Source organism: Hemitrygon akajei, chromosome 25, assembly GCF_048418815.1.
Source record: "Hemitrygon akajei chromosome 25, sHemAka1.3, whole genome shotgun sequence".
In the NCBI taxonomy this organism is placed as follows: domain Eukaryota; kingdom Metazoa; phylum Chordata; class Chondrichthyes; order Myliobatiformes; family Dasyatidae; genus Hemitrygon; species Hemitrygon akajei.
In genome coordinates, this window is record NC_133148.1 from 6,989,274 (window position 1) to 7,010,381 (window position 21,108).

At 42.6% G+C, this 21,108-nt stretch overlaps 2 protein-coding genes across 3 annotated transcripts in view; both read left to right on the forward strand.

Moving 5' to 3' along the window:
- The window catches only part of LOC140716353 (symplekin-like), a 103,184-nt gene extending 99,766 nt beyond the window's left edge, over nucleotides 1-3,418 (forward strand). For both annotated transcript variants that reach the window (XM_073029003.1, XM_073029004.1), the window contains exon 26: nucleotides 2,241-3,418. In XM_073029003.1, coding sequence (XP_072885104.1) covers nucleotides 2,241-2,540 — 300 coding nt within the window. In that variant the 3' untranslated portion in view covers nucleotides 2,541-3,418. The remainder of the gene's footprint in view (nucleotides 1-2,240) is intronic.
- A 9,288-nt stretch (nucleotides 3,419-12,706) lies between these two features.
- LOC140716354 (radial spoke head protein 4 homolog A-like) overlaps nucleotides 12,707-21,108 on the forward strand; it is a 30,609-nt gene continuing 22,207 nt past the window's right edge. Inside the window, exon 1 of the mRNA XM_073029005.1 lies at nucleotides 12,707-13,336. Within this exon, the coding sequence (XP_072885106.1) occupies nucleotides 13,137-13,336 (200 nt within the window). The 5' untranslated portion in view covers nucleotides 12,707-13,136. The remainder of the gene's footprint in view (nucleotides 13,337-21,108) is intronic.

Consider the following 21,108-nt stretch of genomic DNA (forward strand, 5'->3'; position numbering starts at 1 on the left):
CTGGCATGGATGCTATGTGGTCTCCTCCCTAATGGGAGTGGGACAGACTGTTCACAAGTAATATGGGTAGGATCTTTCATGATGACTGCCCCTTTTCCAGCACCTTTCTGTGTATAGGTCCCCGATTGTGAATAGGCCAAGGTCAGGAGCAAACTGGTCTCTTGTGTGTTGAGGCAGTGGCCCTACCTGCTGTGCCACCCACACTCCGTCTGGAGTGTTAGAGTTGCAGTGTACAGGTTATCACACTGAATCTGCTGACCATCTGAGTTGCAGGCAAGATAAAATCTGCAGATGCTGGAAATCCAAGCAACACACACAAAGTGCTGGAGAAACTCAGCAGGCCAGGCAGCATCATCGAGTACCGTTGTCATTTTGGGCCGAAACCCAAAGGAGAAGAAAGCTGAGGAGCAGATTTTTAAAGGTGGGGGGAGGGGATAGAGGAATACATAATGATATGGGGAAGGATGAAGTAAAGAGCTGGGAAGTTGATTGGTGAAAGAGACAGAAGGCCATGGAAGAAAGAAAAGGGGGAGGAACATACTTTTGATTTTATTTATTAATTGAAGGGTGTAATGAAATACAGTACATGTTTCATAAACTTTTTCTCATCTCTCTTACAAGTCCATTGTCTATAAACACTGTACAGATTAATTGCCCATCCAGATGAAAGATGCATCTTAATTGTCATTCGATCATCCAAATGTTCCACTTCTAGTCTGTTTCTGGATTAACATTTGAATGAATCCATAAGATTGAATTCATGTTCACAGTCAGCACTAGGCAATGTTCTGACAATGTCAACAAGAATTGATGGTTCAAATTCTTCCTCATAGCTCAGCATATCAACATCTTAATTAAACTTTCCCAGAAATGATAAATTTGAACCCACAATATTGTTAAGATATTTTTGAGGCAATACTTTTGTTGTAGTTCAGTTGTACAACATTCTGTTTTCCAAATTCAAAATCGGTTTCATTTATAATAGCAACAGGGTCAAAAGTTTGCCGGTCATTGTCAGGAAATCTATTATCCAAGTGGTTACACACACTTTGAATGAATTGATGTATAGTCATGCAAACAATTTTGTAGAAATGAAATTTTACCTTGTTCTAACAGTTATTAATTTAAAAATTATGATTTTTTAAAAGATTGCTGATCTAAAATGTCAGAATATAGGATTTTTCACACCAAACAAACACAAACCACAACTCACAATACAAGTAAATGATGTCGGGCAGTCAAAACAACTGACGGGCGCAATGGCAAAAAAATATTTTGACTAGATGGTGTCGGCATTCAATGCTCTTTTTTTTTAGCAGAGCTATTGAATTCCATTCTGTGTTTATTGTTGCAATTTGTAATAGTTGTAACTTGAAACACTGACAATGTAAGTACATTGAAGTTCTAAAATGTTTCAAAGTAAAGGTTGGTTTAATTGCAGGATATTTCATAATTATATTAACATAATTTCAAAATTATGTTAATATAGGGAAAGAAATTTCTAGCTGCACAGCAACAAAGGTTATGTGTGTGGGAGCATTTTAGTTCTTGCGCAGCCATGCACCCACGCAGCTTAGAGGGAACAGTGAGCCAGGAGATTGTGAATCTTTAGTATTCATTTTCACAGACGGCTGTGGAGGACAAGTCATTGGGTATATTTAAAGTGGAGCTTGATAGGTTCTTGATTAGGAAGGACATCAAAGGTTATGCGGAAGACGCAAGAGAATGGAGTTGAGAGGGAAAATAAATCAGCCTTGATGGAATGGTGGAGCAGACTAGATGAACCACATGGTCTCATCCTGCTCCTTTGTATTATTGGCCAACCTCTGGAAGGTGTGGGTGGAGCTGGACTGCTGGGGGTGTGGTGGAGGGAGGAGAGGAGATGCGGGTGAGGGAGGTGGTTGGTGGGGTGAGGAAGGGGGTGGGGTGTGGGGAATATGGTGTGGTTAAATGGGGGTGGTGGGTGGAGAGAGGGAGGGAGTTGTGGGGAAGGGGTGAGGGAAGCTTTGGGTGGAGGGAGAGGGTGGTGGGGTATGAGGAGGTGGTAGGGAGTGGAGGGTGTTCATTGGAGGAAGGGAGGGTGGCAGGATGGGCGTGTTGGTGGGATATTATGCTAAACCTGGTCTGCACTGTTCCTGTCCTAAACAAGCTGCTTCTGGTGATTGGGGAGTTGAGGTGGGGGGTGGTGGTTGAACAAGCTGCCCTTTGACTGGCATCTCTCCAACTTGCTTTCGGAACAGGATCCAAAAGCCAGCGAACAAACTGGTCAACAGCCACTGCTCCATGAAGTAGGACAGCTGGTAGCACCAGATGTCACGGAGCAGGTGATCCTGGTCCGTGATGACCCACCGGTGGCAGAGGGGGAGCCAACATCCAGCAGCGGGCAATCAGCCAGCCTCCCAGAACAGGCAACCGGGCAGGACCCGTCCAGTGTGGCTCTTGAGAAGAATGGCGAGGGATCTGAGCAGTGCCAGGCAGCAGGAGACAGCGATCAACAGCCTGTCACCAAACGCAAATCTGCTGTGAGGAAAATCAGTTAAGAATGAATCGTGGTACATATCCATGGTATGCAAGCTGATTAGTAACAAAATACAAGCTTAAAAGGACAAATAAAAGTTTCACTCTTCAAAGGAAAGTGAAAGCTGTAGTTTGTCACTGAACTTTCCTGTTCCAGGAGTTGTGCCTGGATCTGATCCGATTTTTTATTAAGGTCTAGTTAGGTCCATATTGGGCTATAATTAAATAACCAGTCACTGTTTAGATAGTAATGGTTGAGGAAAGAGCAGTGGTTGGATACCTTGCTCTTCTTTGACCAGTAGCTCCAGTACACATCAGTTGTGCTAGCCCTCAGTATTGCCATTTCCAACTGTAGGACATGCCCAGAATTAGGATTGAATCCACATATTTTACTCCACTCTACCCAGTTGCTGAACCCAAGTTCTTGATATTATCCAAGCATGCAAACCGATTCTGAACACTCATCCCATTTTCTGGCAGCTCATGTGAAGCACCACTGATGTGATGGGGAGAAAGAAGACTGCCTATTCTCCTTGTATTTATGCAACAAGGAAATTGGAGCCTACCTTGGAATCGGAGATGAATTTGGAAGGAGCTCTCTTCAGAATTCTTATGTTTACTGTGTGTTCAGAGACTTGAACTTATTTCTTAAGCAATTCCACCAATGTAATAGATTAATTTCATTCTGATTGGTATTCATTCAGCAAAACCTGTTCATATTTCCTTTGAAGTTCCACTAAGAATGTTTTGTTTTTATTTCAAAGTGTTTAAGTATGGCTGTTTGACCTTGTGTAATATGACTGTCATAAGCAGTGGGCCGGCTGCTGGAGAGTTTTACATCTACAGCTGTAAGAATGTGAAATTAATTAAAGTTTGGAGAGTTGGCAACATGTATATAAAATTTAGTGTCTGACTTTAAACTCAGATTGCGAGGGAGTTACTTAGTGCAGCTCTGTGTCTGTACAGACACAACTGATGTCACACTCAGTGGCTATTTTATGAGGTATAGGAGCGTACCTAATAAAGTGGCCACAGGAGTGGAACCCGGTGTCATCTCCTACTGTAGCACATTCAAAGGTCAAGTTTAATGTCAGAGAAACGTATACAATATACATCCTGAAATGCTTTTTCTTCACAAAACATCCACAAAAACAGAGAAGTGCCCCAAAGAATGAATGGCAGTTAAACGTGAGAACCCCAAAGTCCCCCCCAGCTCCTCCCTCCCGCGTGTAAGCGGCAACAAGCAACGATTCCCCCTGCACCCACCAGCAAAAATAAACGCACATCGGTACAATCACCGAGCCCAAGTGTGTGCTAAGCGATAGCAAAGACACGGACCTTGCAGTTACCCCAGAAGCTTCGCATTTCATCCGAATTCAACAACCCACAGGTTCTCTCTCTCCCCGGCAAGGGAGAGGGAGGTGTCTCCTATTTTCACAGTGAGCGGGAGACATAACAACAACCCGCTGGTTTACAATCTTAAAAGTCTATTTTGTCACGCTTTTCGAGCTCTGTGTCTGAAAATCGCAAAGACCTCGGGTCTTCGGGCCCACAGCAAAAGATTTTCCAGCCTCCCCAACAATACACGTCTTCAGCCGTGACACCGACCTCGATCCGCTTGTCTCCAGAGCCCTGAGATCTTAGACTTCCGAACACGATCGAGACTCTCAGGCCGAGCCCTTGGCATGTCGAATAGCAGCCAGGCGTGGAACCCCGAGAACGGGTCTCATCCTGCAAAGAACCGAAGCCTGCGTGTAACACTGAATGGGAAAAATAAAGATATTAAAGGTAGAAATAGAGCTGTTTCCAAAGATGCAAGCAAAGGAGTCGCTGTTAGGCGCCATTAATCCTCCTAAGCTCCACCCCCACTTCAAGATTCGACATGTTAATTCAAAGATACTTCTGCACACCACTGTTGTAACATATGGTTATTTGATTTACTGTCATCTTTCTGTCAGTCTGGCCATACCCCTCTGACCTGACAAGGCGCTTTCACTCACAGAACTGCCGCTCACTAGATGTTGTTTTTGTTTTTCGCACCATTCTCTGTAAACTGTTAGAGTCTGTTGTACAAGAAAATCCCAGGAAATGAGAGTTATATACAGGCCCCCAAACAGTAGCCAGGAATTGGGATATAAATTTCATTGGGAAACAGAAAAGGCATATAATAAGGGCAATGTTATGATTGTCATGGGGGATTTCAATATGTGGGTGGATTAGGAAAGTCAGGTTAAGAGGGAATTTGTAGAACGCCTATGAGATGACTTTTTAGAATAACTTGTGGTTGAGCTCACTACAGAACGGGCAATTCTGGATTTAGTGTTGTAGGTTTGATTAGGGAGCTTAAGGTAAAGGAACCCTTGGGAGACAGTGATCATAATATCATAGAATTCACCCTGCAATTTGAGAGGGAGTAGCTAAAGTCAGATGTATTACAATAGAGTAATGGGAATTGCAGAGGCACAAGAGAGGAGCTGGCTAAAGTTGATTGGAAGGGGACACCAGCAGGGATGACAGCAGAACAGCAATGGCTGGAGTTTATGGAGGTAATTCAGAAGGCACTGGATAGCTACATCCCAAAGGTGGCGTATTCTAAAGGAAGGGTTCCCAACCTGGGCTCCACTGTGCCCTTGCTTAATGCCCAAGGTCCATGGCATAAAGGTTGGGAACCCCTGTTCTAAAGGGAGGATGAGGAAACTGGGTGTCAAATGAAGTCAAAGACAGCCTAAAAGCCAAAGAGAGGTCATATAATAGAACAAAAAAAAAGAGGGAGGATTGGGAAATTTGAAAACCCAACAAAATAACCAGGAGAGAAAAGATGAAATATGAAGGTAGCTACCCAAAAATATCAGCGGATACAATAGTTTTATTGGAGATATTAGGAATGAAAGAGAGGTGAGAGTTGATAATGGACTGCTACAAAATGATGCTGGAGAGGTAGTAACGGGGCAAAAAGAAATGGCAGAAATATTTTGCATCAGTCTTCACTGTGAAAGACACTGCGATATGCCAGAAGTTCAGAAGTGAGTGTAGTTGCTATAACTAAGAAGAAGGTGCTTGGGAGCCTGAAATGTCTTAAGTTTGGTAAGTTGCCTGGACCTGGGACTACACCTCTGAAAGATGTAGCTGAAGAGACTGTGTAATGATCTAAGTTCTGGAATGGCTCCAGAAGACTGGAAAATTGCAAATGTCTCTTTAAGGGGGGAAGTGGAAGAAAGCAAATTATAGGCCAGTTAGCCTAACTTCAATGGTTGGGAAAATATTAGAGTCCATTATCAAGGATGAATTTTCGACGATCTTGGGGGCACATGATAAAATAGGCCAAAGTCAACATGACTTGCTTCGGGAAACTTGCCTGACAAATCTGTTGCAGTTCTTTGAGAAAATAATAAGCAGGATAGAGAAAGGAGAGTCAGTGGATGTTGTTTACTTGGATTTTCAAAAGATCTTTGACAAAGCGCCACACGAGCTGTTTAACAAGAGCCCACGGTATTACGGGAAAGGTACAAGCATGGACACATGATTGGCAGGAGGCGCAGAGTTGGAACAAAAGGGACCTATTCTGGTTGGCTGCTGTGGAACCCCACATACAAGTGGGGTTCCACAGGGGTCTATATTGGGATCGCTTCTTTTTATGTCGCATGTCAATGATTTGGATGATAGAATTGAAGACTTTGTGGCCAGGTTTGCAGGTGATATGAAGATGGGTGGAAGGACAGGTACTGTTGAGGAAGTAGGAATTCTGCAGAAGTTGTTGAACAAATTGGGATAATGGGCAAAGAAGTGGGAGATAGAATACAGTGTAGGGAATGTATGATAATGCACTTTAGTAGAAAGAGTAAAGATGTGGACTATTTTCTAATCTAAAGAGGGAGAAATTTCAAAAATCAGAGCTGCGAAAGGATTTGGGAGTCTTTGTGGAGAACTCCCTAAAGCTGAAGTGCAGCTTGAGCCAGTGGTAAGGAAGGGAAATGAAATCTTAGCATTTATTTCGAGAGGACTAAAATAGAAGAACAAAGATGAGACTTTGCTCTTGGAGTATTGTGAGCAGTTTTGGGCTTCTTATCTAAGAAAAAATGTGCTATTGGAGAGGGACCAGAGGAGTTTCACAAGAATGATTCTGGGAACGCAAGGTTTATGAGAAGTTTTTGATGGCCCTGGAGTTCAAACACAATGGAGTTTAGAAGAATGAAAGCATTAGGGGAGGAGGGTCTCATTGAAACCTAATGAATATTGAAAGCTTAGACAGTGGAATAGAAGAGGATGTTTCCTATAGTGGGTGAGTCCAGAACAGAGTTCAGCCTCAGAATAGTGGGACATTCATTTAGAACAGAGATAAGGAATTTCTTCAGCTAGGGCTAGTGAATCTTTGAATTCATTGCCACGGATGACTGGAGGCCAAATCTTTAAAGCAGAATTTGATGGGTTTTTGGTTAGTCAGTGTCATGTTATGGGGAGAAGGCAGGTGAATGGGGTTGAGAGGGTTCCAATCAGCCATGATGGAATGGTAGTGCAGACTCTGAGCTGAGTGGCCTAATTCTCCTCCCATGCCTTATGAAGATCATCTGTTTTTGAGATACTCAAACCATCTCATCTGGCACCAACATTCAAAGTCATTTTTTTATTTCTCCCCATTCTGATGTTTGGTCTGAACAACAACTGAATCTCTTGACCATGCCTACATGCTTCTATGCATTGAGTTGCTGTCACTTAATTGGCTGATTAAATATTTGCAATAATGAGCAGATACACTTAATGAAGTGGTCTCTGAGTGTTTATTCCAGATCAAGATCAGGTCTGGTTGACTTAATTCTTCCTTCTCCCACCCCTTTGTCAGCTCCTTCAGCCCCACTCTTGGTTCCTTCTCTAATGATCTCATTAGATCATTAGTAATGATCTCATTACTCCCCAATGTGCCTCTTATATATCTGGTTATGGATGATATTCTTTCAGTTAATTTATACAAATCTCATTACAGTGCAGAATGGACTAAGCAAATAGCTACACCTCAAATTCTCCAGCTTGAATTCCTTTAGTTAAGGGAAATATGATTACCTACAATAATTGGTAAATCAGTTAAGTTTCCTGATCTGTGAATTTCTGGATCCTGAAAATAAAAAACTGCACATGTTGAATACCTAAAATTAAATCAGTAAACACTGGAAAATGACCAAAGGTCCTCAGCCTCAAACATGAACTGTTTCTCTCTCCACTGTCAGATCTTTGTAGCACTTTTTGGTTTAATTTCTTGATTTTGTCATATATCTGATTTAACTCTGAAAGATTTTCAGTTCAAGATGTTGCTGAGACCTTTTGGGACTTTCATGGGATGATCAGTTGAAAGTTTGATAGAGGGAATCTCAAGTCTTACTGTGCATTAGTTATCTGGCGATTTACCAAGCTGAACGGTTACCAAGGTCCCAAGGCTAAAATTAGTTGGTGAGGCCTTGAATTTGAAGGGTTGAGTAAACTTGAGTATTGTGCTTTGAAATGAAAAATGTTAGAAATTCTCAGCAGGTCAGGCAGATGAGAAGTTTAATATTTCAGGTGGAAGAGCCATCATTAAAACCTGGAAACAAGTTTTAACTTGCAGTAAGACAGAGAGATAACAGACAACTGCAGGAGACAGGAAGTTGTGATTGTAGGGGATTTTAATTTTCCACACATTGGGACTCCCATACTGTTAAAGGTCTAGATGGGTTAGAGTTTGTGAAATGTGTTCAGGAAAGTTTTCTAAATCAATATATAGATGTACCAACGAGGGAGGATGCAATATTAGATCTCCTATTAGGAAATGATTTAGGGCAGGTGACGGAAGTGTGTGCAGGGGAACACTATGGTTCCAGTGATCATAACGTCATTAGTTTCAACTTGATCATGGATAAAGATAAATCTGGTCCTCAGGTTGAAGTTCTAAACTGGAAAAAGGCCAAATTTGAAGAAATGAGAAAGGATCTAAAAAGCGTAGATTGGGACAGGTTGTTCTCTGGCAAGGATATGATTGGTAAGTGGGAGGCCTTCAAAGGAGAAATTTTCAGAGTGCAGAGTTTGTATGTTCCTGCCAGGGTTAAAGGCAAAATGAATAAGAATAAGGAACCTTGGTTCTCGAGAGATATTGGAACTCTGATAAAGAAGAGGAGAGAGATGTATAACATATATAGGCAACAGGGAGGAAATAAGATGCTTGAGGAGTATAAAAAGAGTAAGAAAATACTTAAGAAAGAAATCAGGAGGGCTAAAAGAAGACATGAGGTTGCTTTGGCAGTCAGGGTGAAGGATAATCTTAAGAGCTTCTACAGGTATGTTAAGAGCAAAAGGATAGTAAGGGATAAAATTAGTCCTCTTGAAGATCAGAGTGGTCGGCTATGTATGGAACCAAAAGAAATGGGAGAGATATTAAATGGGTTTTTTGCATCTGTATTTACTAAGGAAATTGGAATGGAGTCTATGGAAACAAGGCAAACAAGTAGTGAGGTCATGGAATCTATACAGATTGAAGAGGAGGAGGTGCTTGCTGTCCTGAGGAAAACCAGATTAGATAAATCCCCAGGACCTGACAGGGTATTCCTTTGGACCCTGAAGGAGACCAGTGTTGAAATTGCAGGGGCCCTCGCAGATATATTTAAAATGTCGGTATCCATGGGTGAGGTGCCAGATGATTGGAGGATAACTCATGTTGTTCTGTTGTTTAAAAAAGGCACTAAAAGTAATCTGGGTATTCATAGTCCGGTAAGTTTGATGTCAGTAGTAGGTAAATTATTGGAAGGAGTACTAAGAGATAGGATCTACAAGTATTTGGATAGACAGGAACTTATTAGAAACAGTCAGCATGGCTTTGTGCGTGGTAGGTCATGTTTATCCAATCTATTAGAGTTTTTCGAGGAAGATAACAGGAAAGTAGATGAGGGAAGACAGTGGACGTTGTCTACATGGACCTCAGTAAGGCCTTTGACAAGGTCCCGCATGGGAGGTTAGTTACGAAGATTCAATTGCTAGGTATTCATGGAGAGGTAGTAAATTGGTTAGACATTGGCTCAATGGAAGAAGCCAGAGAGTGGTAGTGGAGGATTGCTACTCTGTGTGGAGGCCACTAGTGGTGTGCCACAGGGATCAATGCTGGGTCCAGTGTTGTCATCTATATCAATGATCTGGATGATAATGTGGCAAATTGGATCAGCAAATTTGCTGATGATACAAAGATTGGATGTGTAGTGGACAGTGAGGAAGGTTTTCAAAGCTTGCAGAGGGATTTGGACCAGTTGGAGGAATGGGCTGAAAAATGGAAGATGGAGTTTAATGCGGACAAGTGTGAGGTATTGCACTTCGGAAGGTCAAACATACAAGGTAAATGGTAGGACACTGAGGAGTGCAGTAGAACAGAGGGATCTGGGAGTACAGATACATAATTCCCTAAAAGTGGCGTCACAAGTAGATAGGGTTGTAAAGAGAGCATTTGGTACATTGGCCTTTTTAAATCAAAGTATTGAGTATAAGAGTTGGAATGTAATGGTGAGGTTGTATAAGACATTGGTGAGACTGAATTTGGAGTATTGTGTGCAGTTTTGGTCACCTAATTACAGGAAGGATATTAATAAGGTTGAAAGAGTGCAGAGAAGGATGTTGCCGGGACTTAAGAAACTGAGTTACAGGGAAAGGTTGAATAGGTTAGGACTTTATTCCCTGGAGCATAAGAGAATGAGGGGTGATTTGATAGAGGTGTATAAAATTATGATGGGTATAAATAGAGCGAATGCAAGCAGACTTTCTCCACTGAGGCCAGGGGAGAAAAAAACCCAGAGGCCATGGGTTAAGGGTGAAGGGGGAAAAGTTTAAAGGGAACATTAGGGGGGGGCTTCTTCACGCAGAGAGTGGTGGGAGTGTGGAATGAGCTGCCAGATGAAGTGGTGAATGCAGGCTCACTTTTGATATTTAAGAAAAACTGGGACAGGTATATGGATAAGAGGGGTTTGGAGGGATATGGCCCAGCAGCAGGTCAGTGGGACTAGGCAGAAAAATAGTTTGGCACAGCCAAGAAGGGCCAGAAGGCCTGTTTCTGTGCTGTAATGTTCTGTGGTTCTCAAGTCAAGTCAAGTCAACTTTTATTGTCATTTCGACCATAACTGCTGGTACAGTGCATAGTAAAAATGAGACAACGTATGGTTCTATGGTTCTAAGTACAAAGTGTATTTATTATCAAATTACATATGTCACCACATACAACCCTGCAATTCATTTTCTTGTGGGCATTCACAGTAAAAACAAAGAAACAGAATAGAATCAATTAATACTGCACACAAGTGACCAACAAACAGCCTGTGCAGATACAAAAAGTTGATAAATAAATGAGCAGTAAATATTGAGAATACGAGTTGAAGAGTCCTTGAATGTGAGTCCGAAGATTGTAGGATCAGTTCAGTTTTGGGGTGAGTGAAGTTGCCCCTCTGGTTCTACTCTGATAGTTCCTGAATAACTGTTTCTAAACCTAGTGATGTGGGTCCTGAGGCTCCTGAACCTCATTCCTGATGCCAGCAGTGAGAAGGGAGCATAGCCTAGATGGTGGGGGTCCTTGATGGATGCTGATGAGTGCTCGTTGTAGATATTGTCAATGATGGGGAGGACTTCACCTATTATAGACTAGGCGGTATCCACTATTTTTGTAGGCCTTTTTGTTCAAGAGCATTTCTGTTCCCAGACCAGATGTGATGCAAGCAGTGATATTCTCCATGACAATTCTATAGAAGTTTGTCAAAGTTTTAGCTATCATGCCGAATCTTCGCAAACTTCTCAGAAAGTAGAGCCTCTGCTGTGCTTTCTTTGTAATGGCACTGAGCCCAGGACAGCTCCTCTGAGATAAATCATAGAAAAGTACAGCACAAAAACAAGGCCTTTGGCTATTCCTATCAACCTGCATCCATGTACCCATCCAAAATGACCTTAGCCGCTGAAATCAAGTTTGTCTGCACCACTTGTGCTGGCAGCACGTTCCACACTCTCACTCTGAGTGAAGAAGTTCCCCTCATGTTCCTCTTAAACTTCTCACCTTTCACCACAATGTTGCGGAATTTAAAGCTGCTGACCCTCTCCACCTCTGATCCCCGATGAAGAAATGCTCATGGACCTCTGGTTTCCTCCTCCTGAAATCAACTACTTGCTTCCTGGTCTTGCTGATACTGAGTGAGAGGTTGGGCTGTTTCAATCTCTCTCCTTTATTCTGATTTGTCACTTTTGATTTGGCCAACAACAGTGGCGTCAATCAGGAAACTTACATGTGGCATTAGAGCTGCGCTTAGCCTCTCAGTCATGAGTATAAAGTGAGTAGAGCAGGGGGCTAAGTATATAGCCTCATGTGCTGATGGAGATAGTGGAGGAGATGTTGCCAATCTGAACTGACTGTGGTCTGCAAGTGAGAAAATTGTGGATCCAATTGCACAAGGACTTGAGGCCAAAGAGTTTATCGATTATTTTTGAGGGGATGATGGTATTGAATGTCCAGAAGTTCAAGGGTTGAGTGCAGAGCCAATGAAACGTTATCTGCTGTGGACTAAATGAAATAAAACTTAATGGAGATTGGGTGAAAATGTTTGTGGGTGTGTCATACTGAACTACAATTTGCTTTGAGCCTTTTGGAAAGGATTTATTAGGCACTTCTGTCCCTTCCAGCAATGCTGTGCAGTCCCTGACGAACTTAATTAACGGGACAATTTACAGTGACCAATTAATCTCCCCTTACCTTTCTTAATCCCCCCGCCCCCTCTTATAGCTCCTGCGATATCCCTTCACCTATCCTCCTCTACCCTCTCCCTGTTCTACACCTTCGCCCGTTACATTCCAATCGTTTCTGCTCCTCCGTAAACTCGATGACGTAGATTGTGGAACGCTCACCTTGCGGCTCAGCAGTCGTTCGCTGTACGCTGCGATGACGTTCGGCTTACGTTATGGCACGCTCACCTTGACGGCGTTGAGTCCTTCGCTGTCGTCCGCAATGACGTAAGACGTACAGCTCACCTTGACGCCCAGCGGTAAGCTGCAAAGATGTAAGACGTGGGTAATTGCACGCTCACCTTGACGTCGGCAGTCCTTCAATGAGTCGTGATGACGCAAGACGTTCGTATTGGAACGCTCTCCCTAGCAGCGAAGAGACGCATTGGCGTTGTTTGGTTTTACCTAGCAACGCATCGAATGATAGCAACAGTCGCAATGGAGATGGGTAGGCCCGGCCTGCCTGGGTCTTGGAGTAGAAGGAAAATAGAGGGGTGAGGGGAGGAGGGAGGGAGTTCATTATAGGGTGAAAGGAGTGTCGAAGATTAAAAGAAAGTTATTAAGCGGGAGCATTTTGTTACTGAGAGGAGAGGCTAACAGTGATCGGGTAATCGAGTTGTAGGGGTTTTAGTGATAGAAACAATTGTTTGAAAGTGTGATTAAGGAGAAAGAATCTGTATTACACTGTTATAGAAAGATAGGTGAAAAATAAAGTGGGAGAGTACAATAAAGAAGCGAAATAGAAGCAGAATTATATAGAAATAATGGCAATGGAGAAAATAAACTGAAGGAAAAGACAAATTAGAGAAGCAGAACGTGTCAGAGGGAAAAGAGGGGAAGGAAATTCCAGGCAGCTAAAGATGACGGAGACTACAGGTAAAGTGGTTAGCCCAAAGCGGAGAGAGTCAGCGCGACAGAGCAAAGCGTCCAGCGCGGAAAACAGCGAGGAGAAGCTGGTGCAAATGGAGCCTGAGCTAAACCTGGATTTTGCAAGTGAAACTATGATCCGAAATGCAAAGGCTTATTTGTTACAGAAAAGCACTATATCTAATCTGAACCTGTGAGTACTTAAATGTAAAGCTTGAATTAACAAATGTTACTTTTATTCATTTCCTCACCTACCCTGCCATCTCTCCTTCCTTTATTATTATTTTATAATTGATATTCAGCGTGAATTAGGCCCCCCCCGCCCCCCCCATTCTAGCCATGTCACAATTTAAAATGACCAATTAACCTACCAACTTTGGAATGTGGGAGAAAACCGGAGCACTGGAAGGAAGCCATGGGGTCACAGGGAGAACGTACAAGCTCCTTACAGGCAGCAGCGGGAATGGAACCTGGGTCACCTGTACTTTAGCCTCATTACTTCTTAGACCATGATATAGGAACAGAATTAGGCCATTCAGCCCATTGAGTCTGCTCCACCATTCCACCATGGCTGATCCATGGCTCATTCCCATACACCTACCTTATTGCCATATCCGTTTATGCTCTGACTGATCAGGAAACGATCAACTTCCACCTTAAATATACCCACGGACTTGGCCTCCACTGCAGTCTGTGGCAGAGCATTCCACAGATTAACCACCCTCTGGCTAAAACCTCTGTTCTAAAAGGTCACCCCTCAATTTTGAGGCTGTGCCCTCTAATTCTGTATACCTCCCCCACCATAGGAAACATTCTACTTTCACCCCATCTAGTCCTTTCAACATTTGGTAGGTTTCAGTGAGATCCCCACACATTCTTCTAAATCCCAGTGAGTACAGGCCGAAAGCTGCCAAATACTCATATGTTAACCCTTCATTCCCCGAATCATCCTCATGAACCTCCTCTGGACTCTCCCCAATGACAACACATCCTTTCTGAGGTATGGGGCCCAAAACTGTTGACAATACTCTAAGTGCAGCCTGATTAGTGTCTTATAAAGACTCAGCATTATCTCCTTGCTTTTATATTCTGTTCCCCTTGTAATAAATGCCAACATTGCATTGCCTTTCCTACCACAGACTCAACCTGTAAGTTAACTGCTGGGAGTCTCTCACGAGAACTCCTATCCCTCTTGTATCACACATCTATACCTCATTTCTCCTCTGCCATTTTCCTCAATATCACTTCTAATAAATTCCCACATCTTCACCTTGCTCTGACCCCCATGACGGAATTTAGGTACAATGAGAGAATCACAATGTCATATACTGTACAATGGAAACAGTCTCTTCAGTTCACTGGCTCGGTGTTGACCATCAAACACCTATTTACACTGGTTCCATGTTATTCTCCCCATCAACTCCCCCTTGATTCCACCCCTTTATAAGTCAAGTCAAGTCACTTTTATTGTCATTTCAACCATAACTGTTGTACAGAACATAGTAAAAATGATTTAACATTTTTCCATGGTGTTACATGACACAGTACAAAAACTAGACTGAACTACGTAAAATACAAAACAGAAAAAAACTACACTAGACTACAGACCTACCCAGGACTGCATAAAGTGCACAAAACAGTGCAGGCATTACAATAAATAATAAACAAGACAATAGGGCAATAAGGTGTCAGTCCAGGCTCTGGGTATTGAGGAGTCTGATAGCTTGGGGGAAGAAACTGTTACATAGTCTGGTCGTGAGAGCCCAAATGCCTTTTCCCAGACAGCAGGAGGGAGGAGAGTTTGTATGAGGGGTCCGTTGGGTCCTTCATAATGTTGTTTGATTTGCGGATGCAGCGTGTAGTGTAAATATCCATAATGGCGAGAAGAAGATGATCTTCTCAGCTGACCTCACTATCCCCTGCAGGGTCTTGCAATCCAAGATGGTGCAATTTCCAAACCAGGCAGTGATGCAGCTGCTCAGGATGCTCTCAATACAACCCCTGTAGAATGTGATGAGGATGGGGGGTTGGGAGATGGACTTTCCTCAGCCTTCGTAGAAAGTAGAGACACTGCTGGGCTCTCTTTGCTATGGAGCTGGTGTTGAGGGACCAGGTGAGATTCTCCACCAGGTGAACACCAAGGAATTTGGTGCTCTTTACGATCTCTACCAAGGAGCCATCGATGTTCAGCAGGGAGTGGTCGCTCCGTGCCCTACTGAAGTCAACAACCATCTCTTTTGTTTTGTTCACATTCAGAGATAGGTTGTTGGCTCTGCACCAGTCCGTTAGCTGCTGCACCTCCTCTCTGTAAGCTGACTCGTTGTTCTTGCTGATGAGACCCAGCACGGTCGTGTCATCAGCGAACTTGATGATGTGGTTTGAGCTGTGTGTTGCAGCACAGTCATGGGTTGGCAGAGTAAACAGCAGTGGACTGAGCACACAGCCTTGGGGGCCCCCCATGCTCAGTGTGATGGTTTTGGAGATGCTGCCTCCGATCCGGACTGACTGAGGTCTCCCAGTCAGGAAGTCTAGGATCCAGTTGCAGAGGGAAGTGTTCAGGTCCAGTAGGCTCAGCTTTCCAATCAGTTTCTGAGGGATGATTGTGTTGAATACTGAAGTCTATAAACAGCATTTGAACGTACGTGTCTTTTTTGTCCAGGTGGGTTAGGGCCAGGTGGAGGGTGATGGCAATGGCATCGTCAGTGGCAAAATAATCCACATTCCTGCAGGTATTTTGGATGTGGGTGGAAACAGAGTGAGAATGTGCAGACTCTACTCACAGACAACACTGAAGGTCAGGATTGAGCTTGGGTCTGCTGGAGCTGTGTGTCAGCAGCACAACCCCACACCATTGTGTTTGTACATTATGTGGTTTACTTCAAGTTCCAATTTATTGTCATTAAACTGTACACACATATACCTGCAAATGAGGCGATGTTTCTTCGAAGCAATGGGCACAACACAGTGCATATAATTCACACGTAACATATAAAGTAATATTACCACAAATAGATTAATAAATTAAAAGATGCATATACAAGTTTAAAAAGTGAACAGTATAATGCGACCTACGTGATGAGACCTGCATGGTGGCAATGGCTTAGGGGAATAAGCTGCTTCCCATCCTAACAGTTCTTGTCCCAATGCAATTGGCCCTCTAAAACACATTTGAAAAAAGATCTAAATGCTTTTCTTATCGGCATCTGCAGCTGTTGAGTTGGGTGATCACCCACTCAAAGTTTTCCTTCTTTGCAGTTGGCATTGATATCTTCAGTCCAAAATAGCACTCCTTAACACAAAGCTCTTTGACCAGGCTATACGTTACCTATGCAAATATCTTCTGTGCCTCAGTGTCCTACTGTGGCTGTTTCACCATGTTAAAGGAGTGATTCAAATGTCAGCTGGTCTACTAGTAGGACCTCCAGCATGCACTCAGTGTCAATTGCACCACTTCCCCACCACAGTCTTAATTTGGTCTTTTGCTATGAGCTGTTGCTTCTTTGCATTTTGGACCACCTAGCCAAGTATGCTCACGTTATTCTTATTTCCTCATGAAAGAGAGGCCATTCATCCCATCAGGTTCATCCTGGCTCTCAAAGCATCTCATTTAACTTATTTTCCCATTTATTTCCCTTTAACCTGTTTTGTTCCAATCCCCATTTACTCCCCCCGTTCCAATTAATCTACCAACCAGCACGTCTTCTAGGTGTGGAAGGAAACTGGGGTAGCTGTAGCATCCAGAAGGCGAGTGCCGCTCAACTTTATCATCCACAGATGAATTGTGAGTTTTTCCAGATGCTGAATTTTGATTCATAACTCAGCCACCTGCTATGATTTTACAATTTCCTTTGTCATTTATCCCAGCTAACTGGTGCTCTTGCTATCAGATCCCATGTCTTTTATTTCCCATTTGAGCTGTAGGCAAAGGTTTCCATGATAGTTTTTTTTTTGGTTATATCTTTTGATCTGTAATAAGTTTCCCAATTAACATCTAGAATGTAATTTTCCTTTACTCCACACTTAAAGCAGTTTTGCTGGCCTTTACTGAAAAAGGAGTGTTCTTTGTTATACAACTAGTGAGAAGGAGACTGTTCCCATTCATGGGAGCATTGAGAACTGGGGTGGGGGGGGGGTGGTGGGGGGGGTGTTTAAGTTGATTAGAGGAAGTACCAAAGGTGACACCATGCTTTGCCTAGCAGGATGGTAGTGAAAGAATCAAATGTGACTTTGAAGGGGAAAAAAAGAACATGAAATGGGTGAGGATGGGCAATTATCTATTGCTCTTATAGCAGCTAAGTACAGTCATAGGGCTGAATGGTCACCTACTGTTCTATTATCATTCTATGAAAGTCCTTTTATAATTTCTCTGACTCTTCCTTTTTATCCGTTTGGCCCTGATGGTGCAATCATTCATTATACGAAGGACTTAGTCAACAGTTATGGCTTAGATTGCTTCATCAAGGTCCCCTTCCATCCAGGTCATGCTCTCTTCAGGAGTACAGGCACCTCAGGACCCACACCACCAGGTTCAGGAACAATTATTCACCCATCAGTTGCCTGACCAGCACGGATAACTTTGCTCACCTCAACACTGAGCTGACTCACTTTCAAGGACTCTACAATTCATGTTCTCAGTATTATTTATTATTATTATTTTTGTATATGCACAGTTTATCTTTTCCACATTGCTTGTTTGTTAGTCTTTGTGCATAGTTGTTCATTGATTCAATTCTATAACTTTGTTCTCCCATGAATGCCACAAGTAAATGAATCTCAAGGTGACACTTTGATAATTAATTTACTTTGAACTTTCAGCTTTGACTTTCATTACTCCTTTTGCTGAACCTCCACTGTCTATTGAACTGTTGTTTTCAGATCACCAGGGATGTGCCTAAACTCAGTCCTTCCATAGAGCATTGATCTAGGATGGCCTGGTCTTCTGTTTCAGAGACTCTTTCACAAACAGTACTTCAGTTCCTGAAAGCACGTACCACCAGGCTCAAGATCAGTTTCTAACCCACTGTTATAAGACTATTAAATGATTTTTTGGTATGATAGGATGGACTCACAATTTACCTTGTTATGATCTTGCACTTTACTGCTAACCTGCACTGCAATTTCTCTGTAGCTTTTACACTTCACTCTGCATTGTTATTGTTTTACCTTATTCAACCTCAATGCACCGTGTAATGAATTAATCTGATTGAACAGTATGCAAAACTTTTCACTGTACTTTGATACATGTGTCAATAATAAACCAGTTCATGCTATAGGTGGTATATTTTTGGTCCATTGTTGATTGACCTCGTGAAACTTCTATCCATATGTCTTGTTGCTCCAGAGAGGCTCCGTTTCCTTCATCGTCAGAACTTTGTATTTTGCAAATTGCAGATTCTCCATCGATAGACCCAGATGCCACCCTATTCATATCCTCATATAATAATCTGTTGTTTCTTTCTCTCTTCTGTTTTCTGACAGAAACATGTTGATTTCAGAGAGAGGGGGCAATTGCATTGAGATAGTGGTAGCAATATTAAAGTCTATGACATAGAAGCCAATGAATCTGCTCTGCCATTCCATCATGGCTGATTATTATTCCTCTCAACACATTCTACCCATAACTTTTCATGCTCTTTCTAGGCATTTCAATATTTGATGGGTTTTAATGAAATTTAAACCAAATTCTTCTAAATTCCAGCAAGTACAGGCCTAGAGCCATCAAACATTCCTCATACATTAACCCTTTCATTCCCATGAACCTCCTGTGGACCTTGTGTCAGGGGCAGCCACTGTCAGTCAATGGGAGAAGTTGTAGGAGTGATCGATTGTTTGAAGAGGTTTTGGAGAGTTGTCTGTGACTTGAGCAGTAAGTGGGCCAGTGGTTTTGTACTCCTGAGTCATGTTGGGGGCCTGTGAGAGGGAGTGGAATGGCCGATTCTACTTGCATTCAGGGCTAACTGGCTGAATGCTCACTGCTGCAGAATAACAGCTGAGGAAGGAGAACAGTTGGTTCCCAATGCAGCCACAAGACAACAAAAATATTTATGTGCTTTTCCCCCGCAACTGAATATACCCATTGAATTTTATTAACGTTACCAGTATTAATAAAAAAGCTGTTATGAATGTGCCACAACTCTGAGGGGCCGAAGGGTACAAAGTCACCCCCTCCTTTTTGAGAATCGCAAGATCACTATTAATTCGGGTCTGGGACCCAGGAAATGAGAGAGAATCCACAAGGTTTGGAATGTGTCCTGGCCTCAGCGAAACAAAACCATTGATAACGGCTATTAATTGTGTATTGAGTACTGTACTATTCATTGAAGCCCCTCAGGGGACGACCAGAGTGGGCTGGTTGAGGGATTGCATCATCCCAACCTGATTGACATCTGAGACCCCGTGAGTAAGGATAAAAGAGGGTCTGGGGAACAACCCTTTTAGACGCACCAGGAGAAACGCTAGAAATCCCGTGACAGCGTTTAATAGCGACAGCCGGTGGGGGCTCGTGTGCGTCCTTCCCTTGCCTGGGATTGGCGGGCTCACCACGGAAGAACAGCTTAGCTAAAGGAGAGGCCACAAGTGAACGGCCACACCAACGGGACTCCTGACGGATCGAAATCATAAAAGGAAAGCCGGCAAGTTTCTCAAAATCTCTGTCTCTCTCCAACCATTACAACCCAGTGGTCCCCAAAGGCTGCAGCCTGCATGAACTGAGTGAACTTTATATTTGCATCGAACAATACATTATCCCCTAGACAATGATAGAGCTTATTTCTTATTGATTATTATTATACCCGCACTTTTAGATTTAGTATTGACGACGTATATTATCTGTATATTTGCATTGATATTATTTTTGTGTATTTTTACCAATAAATACTGTTAAAAATAGTATCATCAGACTTCAACGGACCTCTCTATTTTTGCTGGTAAGTGACCCAGTTACGGGGTTCGTAACAAGTCAATATTAGTTTTCCACAGTTTTCTCCATCTTGTCTGCAGCCTAGTCTCAATTTTATGAAACTCAGCACAATTTGAGTAGATATCTCACTTTTCCTCAGTAGCTATGTACAGTAGAGTTTAAAAATAGGGCTTCATTAAAGAGGGGCCCACCTGGCCCTCCAGGGTTCAGGAGCCTCTTTTATCTAACTCTATCTGCATATAGTAAATCCTCAGTTTACAACTGTCTGACTTAAAGATTGATTATTTGGGATACATGTATTTTATTTGCAAAGCTAATTATTACTGTAACAAATAGCATGCCCCTTTTTAGTAAAGAGAAGTAGAAGAAAACTCTTTTAATCTGACATGGTGGTGACAGACCTGCAGATTTTCTGAACTATCTAATAATATACCTTTTTAATGAAGTAGAAAGATAGATTTTCCAGTGAATTCACTAAGCTTAATTGTAATGTGAAAACAGAACCAGGAGAGCTGAAATGGAGAGAGGGAACTGGGGCCCTGGTGTATGGAAAGGAGCTCAGCAATTGGGACAGTCCCTGGAAGGAAGCACAGGGAGCCAGGCACTGGTGATCAGAAGGAACAGTGGGAATCAGCATTTATTCAGATGCTGACCTATTTGGATTACTAAATGGTTGGGTTAGAATCAGATCACTGTCTTATAAGATGTTAAATTTGTTGCTTTACAGTTAATTGGAGTTTTACTGAAGTTCTCATAATACTTCCCACTGCCATTTTGATTCACTTATTCTCACTTATTAACACAATGCTTAAATCATCCCTTTTGTAAACCAAGGAATGGTGCTTTCCATCATTCTGTCCCCTTATCCATATGTAAACCAAGGTATGGTGGTTTCCTTCCTTCTGACCTCATCTCCACATGTAAACCAAGGTATGGTGGTTTCCTTCCTTCTGACCTCATCTCCACATGTAAACCAAGGAAGGGCGGTTATCTTACTTCTGTCCCCATGTCTGTGCATAAACCAAGGAAAGGTTGTTTCCTTCCTT